Here is a 17,185-nt window from a genome sequence, read left to right as displayed (position 1 = left end):
GAAATTATGAAATATTATAAAGAATCTTTGATTTGACATGAGACATCTGGTCTTATGTGAGAAGTCAGCAAGTTCCAAGTTCTAATCTTGGGTTTTGACAAGTTGTGTTGAAGAATACCATCCTGATGTGCTTATCATCTGATTTCTTCATGATATTTTGCTGAACTAAGTAGCAACTAAGTTATTAGCAATTTGGGGAATAGTTTAGGAGGAGTGCGGAGGACATGCTGTACCCTTTGTTTGTGGCTATGACAGGGAAGATTATAGTGTTAGGTATTATCCAAAGATCTAAGCAGAACTTTCTTATTGCTTTGGGTAAGAAGAAAAAGGAAGAGAAGAGAAAGCTTTGTTATGCCTAAAATTAATTGGTCTTTGTTACAGTAAGACTCTAATGGGAAAGATGACCTACACTTACCCAAATGGTGTCTAAAGTTACACTGTACTGAAGCTAGCACAATTGCTTGAGCATGACTGAAAATAGAATTTAGGGTTGTTTTGTTGAGATGGTTGAATTTTAAGCAAGAAATTGTTATCTTAAGTTCGTTGGATTTAGTGGTTTGGTTTTGTTTTGTTTTCCAGTGGGAGAACAGAGGTCCAGTCTGTGCAGTATGGTAAAGAAAGAGCAAACAAAGACAGGGTATTTGCAAGGTAAGCAACTTACATTGGTATGGGATCAGTAAGTCTTCTGTTTGTATCTTTTAAGATGTTATGCGATCATTGTTTTCTGTTTGCAGAAATGTAAAATAAAGAGCACCTGTTATCAACTGTTGCTGGTGGCTTGACAACCATATTAAGGAGTTTAATTTTGATATGGGAGGGTATCTCTTTGAGGCAGCCAGAAATGGGGGAGAATCTCATGATAGTAAAGTTAATAAGGGTATTCTTTAATATTTCCCCCTTTATGTGTTTTAAAAATTCTGAATTGCCTTCCATCTGTGCAGTATATTGTTGAATGTACTAGTAGCCCTCTTTGTGCTGTCTTTATTGCAAAGAATGGTCTCAAACATTATTCCTTTAAAACATTGAGTTATTGAGTATGTTTTATCCCTGATAACCTACAACTGTACACACGTATTTCCTTTAGAATAAGGTACTGTGAATGTCTGATTTGGTGAGAACAGCTTTATCGCTATAGTCCCGGTGAGGTATTTTACTATGAAGAATTTGCCTGGGAGTGAGCTGCTTCTGAAGGTATTCTGTCACAGAGTAGTTGGCTAATCATAGAATCTATCAGACTCCTGAGGGGTTTAGTGATTACAAGAAAACAGTCAAGACATAGATTTTGTTCTTCATTCAGAAATTATGGTATTCAAAAGTAAAACTGCTACTGCATCTGTTTAGATCATTAATAGAAAGGATCCTAATGAGCAGGGAGCATGCTCCGTGCTCTTTTTATGCTTATACTTTTACTGAGATGGGAAATGTCTTTTAGCATAGTTACCCCTTAAGGATCTCTGGAGTTCAAATTTATGCTCACAGACTTTTAGTAACAAGGCCAGCAACCTTTCTCAAGTTACCTGCAAACACTGTTTTTCAGAGCATTGGTGAATTCTGCCTTGATTTCCTGCCCCCCTGCCTCCCCCCTCCTTCTTTGTCCCTGTTTAATATAATATAGTTCGAGTTGTTGCTAGGGACACTGTAGATACCCATCTCCATATCAGAAGGATTTGAGGGCAGAAGTGCTGTTCAACAGGTAGATTTTTGTAAGATCAATTTGTTCTGTGTACTGTAGAATTGTTTTTTACTCTATTTAATTTACTTTGTGAGTCTGGTTAGATTTTTACTTGGGGCAACTTTTTTAGTACGGAGAAAACTTAACACTGTGACAGCTGAGTTTTATTTGTCTAAATGACAGTTACAAATCAGTTAAAAGCTGTTTTTCTGTGTTGCACTCTGAACTTGGCAATTCCCCACAAGTAAGTAGGGTGGAGGAGAACTGATACTTGGTTTTGAGGAGTATATTTATCAATTTAGAAACTCTTATTCAGTAGATGGCACTCTTCCCTTTGAGTCAAAACTGAACAAGTGGTGCTATGATCACTTGTATTCTGTAATATATATTCTGGGTAAAATTGAAAGCCATGGTTAGATGTTTTCTCAAGTCTTTTTGGCTTTTTTAAGTTAATAAAATACTTGGCTCTTCTGTCCTCAGGAATTTTATTTTCCGCTGTTGCTTTTAGATTAGGGTATACAGCATTCATTCTCACCTTTTGAGTTGTTTAGGAATGTTGGTGACTGATAATTGTCTGAGGCATGTGTCTGTACGTCAGTGAACTGGAATTAATGGCATATGGTAACAAATACACCTCGAAAGGCTTTTAATAGATCAACTGTTTCTTCCTCTGTCCTCCCCATCACAGTGTGCAATTACTGCATTTTCAGTTTTAAAGACTTTTTAGTATTTTCAAGAATGAAAAAACTTGAAATATAAGACATTTCGAGAAAACCGTGTGGTTCAAGAAGCTTAATCTGAGAACATGATCCTTAATTCCTTGTCTTCTAAACATTTACATTTCAAGTTGAAATACTGTGTAGATGTTAACGCTTTATTTTGCTTTTTAAGTTTTTACGAGTATAATGTGGTTTTTGTTCCTGGAACCTGCCTTTCTCTTTCTCAGTGTGCTTTTCTCGGACAAAGTCATTGTGGTGTTGAACAGCTTTTTAAGCTGTCAAGCAGCAGGCTTGTTTCAGTTGCTTTTGAAAATTGTGGTAGGTATCAGTTGCCTTTCGCTATGAAACCAGGAGTGTGCTAGCATTACAGTCAGGTCTTTCTTGAGAATTAGGTGGACACATAAAAGACCTTAAATAATTACTGTTGCTTTTATTATTACCACATCAGAAGATTTATTCAAGATCAGTTTTAAAAAAAAAAAAAGATGTTTTCAGCTATCCATATTTACACTGTGTTCTCATCAATCAGTATCTAACTAGAAACTGCCTTAGTTGAGCTAATAACTGTCCAAGCAAATTTTTAATCACTTCATTGTAAGAAAATAACACCAATAGTTACATTGAGATGTTTTGCATGATCTATTTATTCTAAGTTGGGAAACGGTGATTGCCACAAGTAATGATCATTTAGCCTTTGCACACCGAGCAGAACATAGATACAGAGCACAAGGCGTGGAAATAGAATTTCTTCACAGCCATTTGAATAAAACAAGCAGCCTGCAATTAGCAGGCTTAGCTGTTTGTCCTCAGGTGTTTACTTTAAACTTTGATGAAGGATTGGATAATCGGATAGGGATATTTTTTTTTCCCCAAATCATAAAAACATTTAAAAATAATTTTTAAAAATGGAATCTGTTACTGTGGAGGAGATAGTCTGTAATAAATGTGATACATTTTGTAGATGCTGTTTTCTTAATCTTCATGCAGCGCTCACTTCAGCATTTAGAAGACTGTTGCTGTGGTTGTTTAGAAGTTGTTTTTTTTAATCTTCATTACAGCTATTCTCTTGACCTTATTTGTTGCAGCATATTCACAACCCAAGAAAGCCCATAAGAATTCCCAGGAGCATAATAAAAGTGAAAGTAGATAATAAAAGTGAAAAAAGTTTGATCCGAGTCATCAATTCAGAGATTTTTTAAAGAGCACTGTTCTCAGAGTCCTTGCAAAATATTCAAATTCGCTTCAGTTCTGATGGTGTGTACTGGAGCTGAGACAAGGTAGTTTGTGTGCATTGTACGATAGCGAGCGGGTATCTCAGTCAGTCATTTGTATTTGCAAACTCGCTATCATTAAGTTGTAGTCACTGTTTCTAAAAATCCACTCTTACTTCAACCATGCATTAATTCGGGTAAATTCAATAATTCCTCAGTTGCTTTAAATTGCATATGTCATTTGTGGTGTATCTGCAGATTTGTATTCAGTTTCAGTCTCTGAGTCTGAAGCAGTAGTTGCCAGTTTTGCTGAGAAACGCATTCCCTGTACTCCTTGTGAAAATACAAAGCAGGGCTGTGGCTCCAGGTTATATTTCTTTTGGGGACAGAAATGATTTAAAAGATTCCCACCTGTATTCCCAAACAATACCCTCTTTCTTTCCCGGTTCCTGCTAGAATTTAGCACTTCAGCTGTGGGACACAAAACAAATTCTGTCTTCAAAAGCTTTTGTTTACTGTAGCTGAGCTAATATAATTGGTCATGCTTTTTTTCAGTCGCGTTGTGTAATTTCATCCCTGCTACTTGTTTTTTTTTTTTTTTTTTTTGTATTTGACATAGTATCGCAGCTCGTGAGACTGTTTTGATTCTGGGGGCAGGTGAAGTGTTTGGTCTCTGTCCCTACTCAGAAGGATAGGACTTCCAACTTTTTTAGAAATGTCTCTGCAGATACACTAAAAATTAAATTTGAAAATAGCTTAGTCTGTTAACTAGCAGTGCCCAGTGCTGGGGTGCGACAGAAGCATCCAGACTGAGCAGACAAACGTGGAATTTAGAATTTCAAAGTTTATCAAAGCATTTCAGAAGTTTTTTACAGCTTACTTCCCCCCTCCCATCTCCAGCTGCACTCCTCCATGAGATAGTTATTGCAATATTGTAAGGAAATAGTGATAGAGGAAAAATTTGCAGGAATATTTCAGGACATATCTTATATGTTAATAAAAAAATAACTTATTGTTAGATTTAGAAGTGTTGTCAGAAGAGTTAGTATCAAAAAGCCACAGCACTGAGAAGTTCGGTGCTGCAGTGTGGTAATTTTTTCTTTGAAATTTCTGCAAAGGCAGGAAACGGAGGCAACAAACATGAGTGGGTGGGACTCTGAGGTTAGAGCTGTTAATAAAATAATTGAAACGAACCTTTGCTGATAAACCCTGCAGCTGTTTATCATGGTAGTAAGGTATTATTTCTGAAAGATCAGACCCTATCCACAGTAAAAGGTGAGTTTTCTTAACATTGGATTTTTTTTTTTATAGGGAAGAAGGTGGTGCTTTTCTCATTTTAGAGTTATGTTCATTTGTTTCATAGATTGAGGAAGTTTTCAAAAATGTAGTTACAAACTATGACTTAAGATCCAATGCAGTGGGGTTTTTTTGAAGCAGTGAAAAATGTAATTTTTTGAAAAACTTGTTTTTTTCCCCTCCCTATATATTTTTGTGTCTCTCTTTGTAATTTTATTTGTTTTATACAGGCAAGGATAGTGCCTTTTCACTGTTGTTGCACATAAAAAAACTCAAACAAACACACAACAAAAAAAAAACCAAAACAAACCAGCCACCAACTTTCCTATATTCCAGTTGTTGCTTTTTCACTGCAGGTAAATAAGGTTCAATAGCTGCCTTTGCATGTCTGTCAGAAAATACTGTATCTGCAGTCCTGTGTTTACCTAATTTAGCATTGAATATATTATGTTCCTCTGCATTTTTCCCTCAGCGTGTTCTTTGGTTAGTAGAAACAACCTCTTGACAGAGCTGGCTCTTGGTGCTAATCTGCCGGCTGCAAGCATGTTGTCAGCAAAATCTAGCTAATGATAGCTTTGATTAATAAAAGAATAATGAACAGATCACAGTAGACATGCATTTCAGTTCTGTTGATTTCTTGTTATTGCATGTGTTCAGAACTGCTTAATTTTGTGATGTTTGTTAAGAAAAATATCTAAGTGGTTTGACTTGCTCACGGTTGAAGCGAATCACGGAAGTTGAAATGTTGGTTTAAATTGACATGATGTCAAGTTATTTACTTTTTGAATCAAATTAGTACTGCTTAAATACATGCTAAGAAACTGGATGTGTTTTTCCTCGGGAATTAAATAACTGATATTTTCCTGTTTTCAAATATCAATATAGTATTAGATTTTTTTTCACAGGTGGAATAAGACCTGAGACAGTAGCGTTTAGAATAGCGCATATTGCTTAACTGTCTGAAATTTGTCAGCTGTTACTCAGTAAGTCTTCAGAGCAGCAAAGCAGCATGCAGTACATGTTCAGAACTGCTTGGGGGTGTAAAAACAAAAATAAACCCTCCACACACAGATCACCGCTCCTTTGGTATCAAGCACTGTTGACACCAGTAGGTCTTAGGTATTTCTGCATGTGAAGATAGGTTATTTCGTATGATGTTTGGTTTGTTATTTTAGACTTTTTTGATAATACTGAGGACAGGCTGCTTAAGGTGGTGGCTTGCATTGAGTTTTAAGTTCCATGAGAAGCAAAAACGTATTTGTAACCAAGGTTCTCATTTTCAGAAGGATGTAATTTGTGTGCGGGTAGTTCCTTAATTTCTCAAAGTTCCTTCTTCCTGGACTTGCAATTTCAGTAAATCAGTAAGGTGATAATGGTGAAGATAAAAAACAGTTACCATGTGTCCCAAGAACAGCAAAGACAGAAGTTTGTGATACGGATGTATGGAGCTGGGGAAAGAAACGGAGGAGTTACCCTGATACAATAGTATGTTGTCACCTCATTGTGCAAAGCTGGGAAGTACAGAATAGTGGTAGAATATAAAGGCAAATGGGAATTAAATAATCGTGGCACAAAAGGCTGATGAAATTGAGGTACCACTGGAACAAGAGAGGTTTGAGTAACGATAGAGGAGAAATCTGAATTATATAGCACCGTCAAAGTAGTTGAAGTAAAGTAAAAACCCAGTAACACAAAATACACAGGACATCTACTTAAGGATTGTTTAAAATAATTTTTGGTGGTGGTGAAAATATTTTCAGTTGAAAACGACAAACAGCAGAAGTCTGGGTATGTTTAGTCGCAGGATGACTGAACCATCCCGTGAGATGCTGAGAAAAAAGCAACCACAATTCTTGGATGATTCATTTGATGATTTCCAGTATAAAAGGGAAATACGCTATTTCATGAGAGGCTGCAAGTATGGTCTCATTTGTGTTTAAGAAATAGGTGAAAGAAACAGCAGAAGGGGATTGTAGGTATCCTGGGATGACTGGAGAATGAGAAGAAAAAATTTCCTCAATATGAGAAAGGCAATGAGTAGAAAATACAATTCCTTCTGTATAAAAACACTGGCGATAACAACGTTTAACCTGAAGGATGTTTCTGGCACAAAACCAAATGAAGTTTGGTTACTCCCAAAGAAGTTTAAATGGGATGATTGCATCTGCCTTATAGGTGACAAAACATGTTCTGGAAGAAAACATGTCACCTTGATGGAAATCCCTGATGAGTAAACAAAACCCAGCAGCTCTGTTGCCACATTGATGATTACCCCACTTTCAGTTCTTCATAGTCTTTGGGAGGGTTTTTTTGTGCTGATGTTTCCACTGCTTTATTTTTCCTGAGATGGCTGAATAAAATTAAGAATTTATTTTTTATTTTATTTTTAAGTTCAGACCTCTCTGACTCTTCTGTTGGAGTCAGATTCTCTTTGAAGCATTAGAAAGGCTTAGTGAAGCTTAGTGAGTTCCTCTTCCATCATGCCTGTCTCCTTCCCAGCCGACAGTATTTCATGACTGTATTTCATTGATGTTCTTTTACAAAGTACAGAAAATGAAGTACAATATATTGAAAAAATACAGGACTGCCCATGTAAATATAGTTTTGCATTATTACATGTCCTTTCCTCCATACAAATTGCTTTCCTATGATAGAACATCCACAGTTTCATTGTGGTGAATTTTATGTAATTTTGTTCGTACCTCATAGTTTTTGGTTAGTCATTTTACTTTCTTCTTCTAGATCCCCTAGTAAACCCTTGGCACGGAAATTAATGAGTGGAATGGACTGGGAAGTAGTGAGTAGGAACTCACTGTCTGATGATAGGTTGGAAACACAGAGCCTACCATCACGGTCTCCACCTGGAACCCCAAATCAGTAAGTAGCATCGAATCTTCTCTTCCTAGAAGTGACTGTCTACCTCTAGTGTGAGTGACCTACTTGTGTAATAAAAGGATTAATGCATTACGGAGACAAATAACTTCACAAATTATGTGCTGAGTGGTTCTCTGGAACATTCAGCTCCAGAGAAGAGAAACTATTTGAGGGTCAATTTTAGGTGTTTCTCACTAGACCTGTAGAAAGTGTAAGATTTAGCATGCTTCCGAGAGCTTGAGTTTCTCAAGCACAGTTAAAACTACATTATTCATTTGGCTAAGAAAAATACTGGTAATAAAATCTGTGTGGTATTTTAGAAAGAATTGATTCTGGCTAATATCAATTCTTAAAACGTTCGGGAAAATTTCTTAATCAGAAATTCTTGCAGGTTTATTCCCCTCAGTTTTTCTGCATTTCCTTTCAAAGCTCACTCTTTTCAAATGATAGAACTTTCTGGTTTATGTTTGTAGTTAGTGAAAAATCATTCCTGATTTCTTTTGGAAAATAACCAGTTTTCTCAGTGTACTGAAACTGACTTAAGAATTGGTGTTATCCAATGTTGTATTGCATAAGCCAGAAAGTTTTAAGATTCTTTGGCATTGCAGCATATTATTGAAAAGGCTGTTGTTGTAAATACCTGTAGCATTTAAAAGTGATTGCAAAAATTGTGTAATAATGATGCTTATAGCATTATGTGTGTTTTGAAGCATTTTAAGAAAAATGTCTATGTCACTATGCTGGTTTTCAAGCAGGGAAGTTTTGGGTCACAGAAACGATAAGACTCTCAGTACAAAGCTTATGATTTTCCTGGGAGAAGATGCAGGGGATAAAATGTTTATCCTAATGAATTCAGGTTAAGTTCTGCCATGAACAGAGCCAGGATTTTTCTTCTTGGGGACTCATTTTTCTTCTCATTGGCTGGACTGTCAGTCCAGTAGCCTGTTCATTGAACCATAGTACTTTCAGGCTTCTTTAATTAAAAAAGGAAAGAAAAATAGTAGCCATTTAGCATTAATGAAAATATTTTTGAACACTTTTGAAAAGAAAATGATGAAATATAGCATATTGATCTGACAACATAATTGTTTCAGTGACTTTTTTGAAACCTTAAATTATTCAATAAAAATAAGTATATGAACATATGCTTGCACTGTGAAGAAATAATTATTTTAGCATTCCTTTGTAGTGGTGTATGAAACGTAGATTAATAATAATATTGTTTTCACATTGCACTGCCATGCTTTCCCTCTTAGTCGCAACTCTGCCTTCACTCAAGAAGGAGCCCGGTTACGACCCTCATCAGTTGGACATTTAGTGGACCACGTAGTTCACACTTCCCCAAGTGAAGTATTTGTAAATCACAGATCGCCATCTTCCACCCAGGCTAATAGCATCATACTGGAATCATCGCCGTAAGTTCTGTTGGTCATTACTGTACGGTAGCATGCAGGGCTTCTGAAAATAAGTTGGAAGTCTTTGACATCAAGAATTTCATGTTGAATATTTGTGTCAGGGAAAGCCAAAAAATCTAATGAAAAGGTAGCTGTTGTTTAGGGAGTATTAGTATAGGTCTTACGGAAAATTAAATGATACAGAACTAATACCTATATCTGACATGTTCCTGGTGTGGGATTACAATACCTTCTCCACCCACACAGCCGAAACGTGGGTTTGCTGTAATGTGACCATCAGTGTCTGGAAGTGCAAACGAAAATATTTTTTTTTGGTAGAACTGAAGTATGTTTTTTTTTGTGATAGGAGTTTTTAATTCCTATGAGTTTGAAAACTTTGGTTTTTGTCAAGGCACAGAAGTATGAGAGAGCAAAATACTTTCGTAGCACCCCAGTATTCTGAGCTTCCTAGTATGGTTTTTATATTGTTACAGAGTATATTTTAATTTTTTAAGAAAGCACTCTCAGGCTTTTTTTCTGTTATGATGAATATTCTTGATACTGTAAGTTTGCTGTGCTATGGTGGGGAAAATAAAAATTATTATTGTGTATCAAGTCCAGAAGGATGACAAATAAAAAGAGTCGAGTTATTCAAAGATTTGAAATACTCAATAACTTGTGGTCAGAGTGCAGAATAATTAATTGTGGGGAAAAAAGGTGCATGATATACTTATTAACAGTGCCACTGTACCTTCTCATATGTAGCTAAACATGTAATGCTAAACTTGCCCTTGTAATTTTGTATAATCTCTGTTAGCAAGGAAATTGTGCAAATGGTTTCAAAACCATTTGAGAACTATAAAATAGCACATACATAATTACATGTTTATAAACAAATTGTGTATCTCAGGAAAAACTACTCTGGGAAGGTATTTGAACACAATTTTAAAACCTTACTTGGACTGCACCTTCAGTTTTAACAACTGCGTATAACTTAGGGGAGGGACATAGAATACAAAAGTTTTAAAGTTTTGTAAAATAACACAAAGATACTTTTTATGATAGGGTACAATAGTCGTAATTTGACTATCAGATAGTTATTTAGCTTTCAGAGCTTTAAAACAGTAGTTTGGCCTAATAATATAAAATCCACCTTTTTAGGTGGGCTTTTTTAACCTATTCCCATGGTAAGGGAGCCTCAAAACTGTAACGCTTGTGAATCTTTTCTCATATTAGAGTTTTGCTGTACAAAGGCCAGACAGGGTCAGGTTCCTTCTGTTCCAAGACTTCCAACTGAAGTCAGTTATGAGAAATACTTACTTGAATGATAGAGTGATACAGTGAAGTAAGCAGTTAAATATTCTCTTTTATTCATATGCCTTTACTCTAAGTTGTAAAAGTTGTTCCTGAGCGTGCTTGGGATTTGTTTAAGACCTGATTTCTTGTGTAAGTCACCATAGGTATTAGTCTTAAAAAGAGAGGAAGTGGTTTTGTAAATTAGTTATGCAACCTATGGCTGTTCTTTTTCATGATTTTGCACTTTTTATGCACAAGCGGATAATTATTGCTCTTCCATCACTAAGTTTGGGGGGGCTGATTTTGGTTTTTTTCTTGTTGAAAGCTTACAAGTGGAATTTTATCTCCCAATGTAGATATCTAGCATAAGACATTTTTAAGAATGAGGATGTTGACTGTCAAAAATACATGAACCCCATTAGGGTCATCTTAAAGTTTCAGGTGATGTTATTGATTCAAGATTGGAGATTTGTGAAATAGCCATGAAGTTCATATTAGCCATGTAATGTAAAATGATACTGTTTTACAGTCCAAAAAGCTATTTCTTAAACAATTTGACCTTTCTGGGTGAAAAGATTTGAGTAGTCCATCTGCTGATTTGTTGGGAATTTTTATTTATTGACCAAATTTACATATGTAAGAAAGTCAGAGGGGATAACTTGACAGGCAGCAGGTTTAGTGATCCCTTTGAGTTTGAAGTCAACATAGCAAAAGAAATCAGAGTTTCAATGCAGTTTAGAGGGTTATTATATCTTAGCTAATACAACCTTTAATTCTATTTTTTTTTTCTTCATCTGCATGTGCTATTCAAAACTAAATTGAGAGATTTCTGCTTGTAGTTTCTTGAGGTAATTACAGCCTTAAATTCCAAAAGCATGTGATATGTATTTAGTTTAATATATTTATGGGGGGGTGTATGAAACTTTTGCTTAGTATATTAAAAGGTCAGACCGGATATCTGTAACAAAAATACCCAAAGCTTGTCAGTGCCAGGGTTTGTGTGTTATTTTATTGTTATGTAAATTGCTGAATGCAGTAACAGAGAGCTGCTTTGCCTGCAAAATAGGCTGCTTTCACTGCCATTGTCTACGCATTCATAAGGAAATTCAAAGCTGACTGGGCAAATATAAAGCAATGAAGTTTTTGCCCAAGGCTTGATTGTTAGTTCTCACAATTCATTATGCTAATATATTACAGTACTTGCATTGCTGCTTCTAAAATGCTCTTTTAAGTAACTTTTCAAATCTTTTCTATAAGTTTGTATGTTCGATAGGAATTTAGTCGTGTTTGTTTACATGTATGTACAGACATCTAGTCAAACATAAGATCCCATCTTTTACTTCTATCAGAACGACTTATTTTGTGTTTCTACTTATGTTTTCTGTTCCTTTTTTTTATTAGGTTTAAAATTTTCAGGAGTAATTTTTTGCAGAAAAATACGTAACCGTTGCCCTTCACTTAAAAGGCTGAATGATCTGTGCTGGCCAGATTTGAATGAATGAATACATAGGTAGTTAAAAAACTCTGGGTGACCTTTGTAAGTCAATGTCTAAATAATTTATAGCTGCCTTGAAAATTCATTTTGCAAATGTTGACAATCATAATATTTTTCTCACAAAGAAGGATTTAGAAAATCTGCTTGTCCTGAAAAATAAAATATAAGGATGATACGCTCTTTTTTACTGTCACTTCCATTGAAAAGTGTTAAGAAATGTTATTTTTATTTCCTAGTGTGTTTTGAATTTGAGATTCTTCAGGCTTCAGATATTGAATAATTAGTACTTTTTTAACACTGCATGAAAAAAAATTACTCTCTGAAAGTCAAAATTAAGCAAAAGCATACAGAATAAATATTGTTAGGATCTTTTCCAATGTACTGTTTTCATACATTGATAAAAAAATGTTATCAATATTTTGTTTTCTAAGAAAATTGACTGATTTTTTTTTTTTAAACTGAAATGGAAAACGTGGTTTTTCAAAGTGAAGTGTTCCATTTGCCATTCAATTTGTCATGCTTTTTGAAAGAGGTTTATCCTGTATTTGAAATCACTGTAGACAATTGTGATCTGATTTTTTTGTTTTTATTTGAAAGCATGTATCTGGGATCTGCCTTTCCTTAATTGCATAGAAACAAATTATACGGTAGGGAATTTGATGTGTGCCTTAGGTTTTCTAACTTGCAGCAGCTTGAAATGTTATGCTGTCTCATAATGAGAGTCTTACTCTGCTAACAGTTTACTGTGGGTAGACCAGTTAAATACGGCAGGACTACTCACGTGGTTACCCGTGCTTTTTAGAGGGATGTTATGATATGAGTTACTGCTACAGCTTGCTGATAACGAAAGGGGCAGCGTCCTATTTCTGGCTTCTGGGAGTGTGCTTCGCTCCCCGCATTGTCTTTGACCCTGTGATGACCCGGTTCACCTTGTTGAAGCAGCAGAGGGCTACCCAGGCTTGCCCAAAAAGTCAGTGTATTTTTGCTTGCTTGATAAGCTGACTTAGCTAAGGGAGGAGCACCGGAGAGCTTCAAGGAAGGGGCCGTGGGTGTGGGTGAGAGAAAGAAAGGCGGCATCTATTTCTGGTGGTAGCATTCTCTTTAGATTTAGCTGCAACCTGTTACTTCATTCTTGGTGGTTTTTGGATATGCCACTAGTATCAGTGGGCTGTTGTCATAAGTCGTTAAACTACTTAATAATACCTTTTAATGTGGTTCATGGGTAGGAAGGCAGGTATCCTCGCTGGTATTTAGAAACTGGCATTCAAACTTAGTTAATGGGAACTATGTGCTAACTGCCCTTTTGGGCCTCTCAAAATGTTCTTAATTCTTAAATATAAAGCCATATAATGAAAGATGAATCATGCATTTATGCAATACAAATTATACAGTTAAGCTTTTATTCCAAAAGGACTAATAAAGGAAATTATCCATATTATACATAAACACATAGAACATTTTTATTAATCTGCAGTAGAGTGCTTGCAGATCTAAAACAGAGGTAGAAATTTCTGCTATTTCATCTTCAGTAATGGTGTTATAACTCAACTAAAATATGCATGCAGTGAATGCCATTTTTACAAATGTTTCAAAGCTGCACACGTTTCAAAGGGGAATATGTTCAAGAGGGGGAAAGAACAAAGTTCTTTTGAAATGTATTTAAAATTTAACACTATGATCTCCAATGAGCTTTTCAAATAAAAGCAGGGAGACAGTTGAGCTGTCTTCAACTTGCACTCCTCCTATTTTTAGATCAAAAGCCAAAACTGGTGTGGGAGCACTTTATTATGGTGCTTGTGTCTGGTTTTAGGATTAAATTGCAGGCATTAATTAAAGATGCAAACCAATTGATTTTCTTACTGAGGAAAACATATTAAGTGACATATATATTTTAGAATTTTTTTTTTAGCAAGACTGCAGACCATAAATACAAAGAATTTTATAATATTCCAATATCAAGTAGGTTAAGAGTGCTAAATCCATTTTTAAAAAAAAAGTCGTGTGAAATAGGTGAACTTACTGGTTCTGTGAACAGTTGCTTATCAAGAAAAAAGCAGTAACCTATCCAAACATATACTTCCAATATATTCCACCGCAGTATATTTTTGAGATTCTAAAAAAATGTACAGATATTCAGCTCTCAAACTCTTGAGTTTCTTCTAGCATTTTCAGTTTATTTGGAACCTTGAAAAAACTGTCAATATCTCATGATCCTCTTCATACTTCTATTTTGGTATTTAGATCTCAAGAGACTCCTATAGATGGGCAGCCTCCTGCGTTACCACCCAAACAATTTAAAAAGAACAGTTGGAACCAAATTCATCATTCACACTCGCAGCAAGAACTGGATAACCATATTAATGAAACGTTTGATGTTCCTGCATCACCTGAAAAATCCACAGTAAGTTTTTGGATCCAGTTTGACCGTTTGGCGTTTTATCGGAATGATAGTCCTACTTTTATCAAAATGATAGTCTACTACATCAGAACCAACCTAGCCAACTTGGTTCTGATGCATTTCCAAGAGTTGTTGCATTTGTGCATTACATCGTAGCATTTCCATGACACATACTGTCTCTTTGCTAGCTCCCACTATTTTTTGCCACCTGCTGGAGTAGTGCTCAAATGTCAGTTGTCATCAAATGGCTACATTGGGATGGATATGCAAACATTTTGAACATTAGCTTTTCAGCATATGCAGAAATCTCTAGCTAACCTCCTCTTTGAGAATTCATTTACCATCAAGTTTAAAGAAGACATTGCAGACACTACCACTGGTGTTGAATCTAGCTTTTATCAAAAAGCTGAAACTAAAAGCGCCTACCAGCTTCTAGAGCAGTTTTGTCAGGAGAGGCTTCTTGAGTCTGTGGTTCAATTTCTCATCATAATTTCCAAGAAAGAGACACTACCAAGGGACCCATGACAGGGAATGTAAAAGTGTGAGCAAAAGTTCTTTTTCCACACTTAAGCACGTGCTAGATGAGTAAACTAGTCAGTTGATTATTGTCTGACTGACGTGACATCTCACTGACCATTTTTGTGATTTTTGTCCTTCCAGGATTTTTCAAACGGTTCTTGGTTTTATACTGATGCGGGACAAGAAATCTTTTGCAGGATAGGAAACCTTTTTAACATCCAGATGTAGCAAATACTCTATAAACAGTTTTGCCAACCTCAGACATTCAAAATTATGACTCAGCTCCCAAAATTGATATTTTAGAAATGCCTTTGGTTTATTTTTATTTGCATTCTGAACTCTTAAGTCCAAGGTGGTCTCTCAGGTGTCATTACAAAGTTAAGTTTTCCCTAAAACCCATGTTTAATTTCATAGCTGGGATTTTAATAAAACACACAAAATTGAAACTTGTAAATTTATGAGCATTTTGGGAATGTTGTAAAAAAAATTTTGCTTTAATTCAACAGTGAAACAGAATTTGCAACAGCTTTGTCTTCTGTCAGTGGTTACCTGGGTCATAGTAAAGTACTGTTCTGTTTTGAAATATAACACTACTTTACTCATGAAGTTTTTCCGCTCTGTATTCAGTTATCTTTACCAAATTGACAAAAATAACTTTCAGTTGTTTTTTTAACTCCTTTTAGTTCTGCAAAACCAACACAGCTGCCTGAGAATGAGATTCTTTTTTCTCTGTGCATTGTTAATGTGATTGTTTGCTACGCTACGATGGGCCACATTTATGCAGCCTTGCTTAAGGCAGTACACTGTTGTAACTGAAGATCTAATTTGGTCTGCTGGTGGCTTTTTATTTGGGGTATTAGAGAAGAAGGAACACAGCATGACTCTGAATTTTGTTAAATTGTAAATTTAGAATGTGGGGTTTTTTTCCAAAGTTGCTTTCTGACCAGAATGCCTTTCAGGTTCCTGTATCACTAAAGTCTCTTCTGCTGCTCCATCTCAAATATTTTAAGGAAAACCCCTCGCCATTTTGACTTCATTTAGCTATTGAATTTCCTTCATCTGTTGTATGTATGGAGAGTCTATTTAGAAAGGTAGTAGGACACGTATTGGAATGACAACTTTTTACTCTATCTGCAATTCCTAAGTATCCAGTCTGAGATGTCCAGGAGTATTTGAAAACAGGTGTGATCAGGAATCCCTTCAGTCAGACACATTAATGATGATACACAGTGTTCTCTTCAGGTTTTTCATTATAAGCTGCTGCTTGAAATAGCCTGTTAAAGCAGGAAATTATTATTCCCTTTTTGTCTGGGGAGTGTAACGGCACAAAAGTTGCCAAACGCTGCAGGTGAGCACTCAGTTGTTTTTCATTCTGCCCGAGTCTGGAACCCAATCTGGTCTGCTGTGCCAGTGAACGTAGGCTAAAATGATAGGCGTATGATAAGGCTTGCTAAACACCCTTCCTTCTCATTAATGTATTTTGCACTGCTACTTTCCTCTCCTTCCCCACATTTTTTATCTTTTCATTACTATGGATGTAGTTGAGGGTGGGGGTGGTGTCTCTCTTGTTTAACCAAGAGCTTAAAACGCCTGGAATTGAGTTAACTTTGTGTGAGCCAAGTTGAGCAGACTTCTTTTACGTATTGAACCTGCAGGCTTTGAACTTTTCTTACATATAGAAATGTTTGCTTTAATAAGTTTTTTTCATTTTTGTCCTTTCTGAATATGAATTTTATGCTTTGGCTCTAATAGGTAACATTGAAAACTTCCCTGAAACAAGTTTCTTTAATAATGCTTCACACCCTCACCATAGAAACCATAGAAATACTAGCTAATGTTTGGTCTGTGAAATACATATTGATGCGAACAAACTAAAAATCACTTCAGTGGCACTAAGTTGATTTTTCTAGGTTTAAAAAGTATCTAATATCCTCCAGTTTATTGGTAGCTCCTTTAACAGTGGTGGTGTGACCAGAATATAACCAGAAAGAAAACAGCTAAAGTTGTCAGAGCTTAATTGGTGCAGAGCATGTGTCGCACCTCATAGTCCACTACGCTGGAAGTGGAATAGGGGATATTTTGTTGCCGAAGAACCAAGATTTTGTTGCCGAACTTGTCCGTGCTTACTACCGTCATATTGCTGTTAATAGAAACAAAAGTATACCTTCAATTACCTTATTTTTCATCATAGTGCATTCTTACTGCAGGCTTTTGACTGTGGTCTTAACTAAAACAAATGTAAGGAGTTTCCGTTTAGTAAACTGTTTTTGTTAAGACTGCTTGAAGCCAGTTAGTCTTTTCTAATGCTGTT

General features: G+C 35.8%; 1 protein-coding gene across 1 annotated transcript in view; it reads left to right on the top strand.

Annotated features, from left to right (window-relative positions):
• PTPN4 (protein tyrosine phosphatase, non-receptor type 4 (megakaryocyte)) overlaps positions 1-17,185 on the top strand; it is a 70,680-nt gene that overhangs the window by 36,646 nt on the left and 16,849 nt on the right. Inside the window, exons 12-15 of the mRNA XM_009887282.1 lie at positions 580-648; positions 7,641-7,775; positions 9,029-9,187; positions 14,199-14,358. Coding sequence (XP_009885584.1) covers positions 580-648; positions 7,641-7,775; positions 9,029-9,187; positions 14,199-14,358 — 523 coding nt within the window. The remainder of the gene's footprint in view (positions 1-579; positions 649-7,640; positions 7,776-9,028; positions 9,188-14,198; positions 14,359-17,185) is intronic.

This window comes from Charadrius vociferus, unplaced genomic scaffold, assembly GCF_000708025.1.
Source record: "Charadrius vociferus isolate BGI_N301 unplaced genomic scaffold, ASM70802v2 scaffold385, whole genome shotgun sequence".
Lineage (NCBI taxonomy): Eukaryota > Metazoa > Chordata > Aves > Charadriiformes > Charadriidae > Charadrius > Charadrius vociferus.
This window is presented reverse-complemented; position numbering and strand designations above follow the sequence as displayed.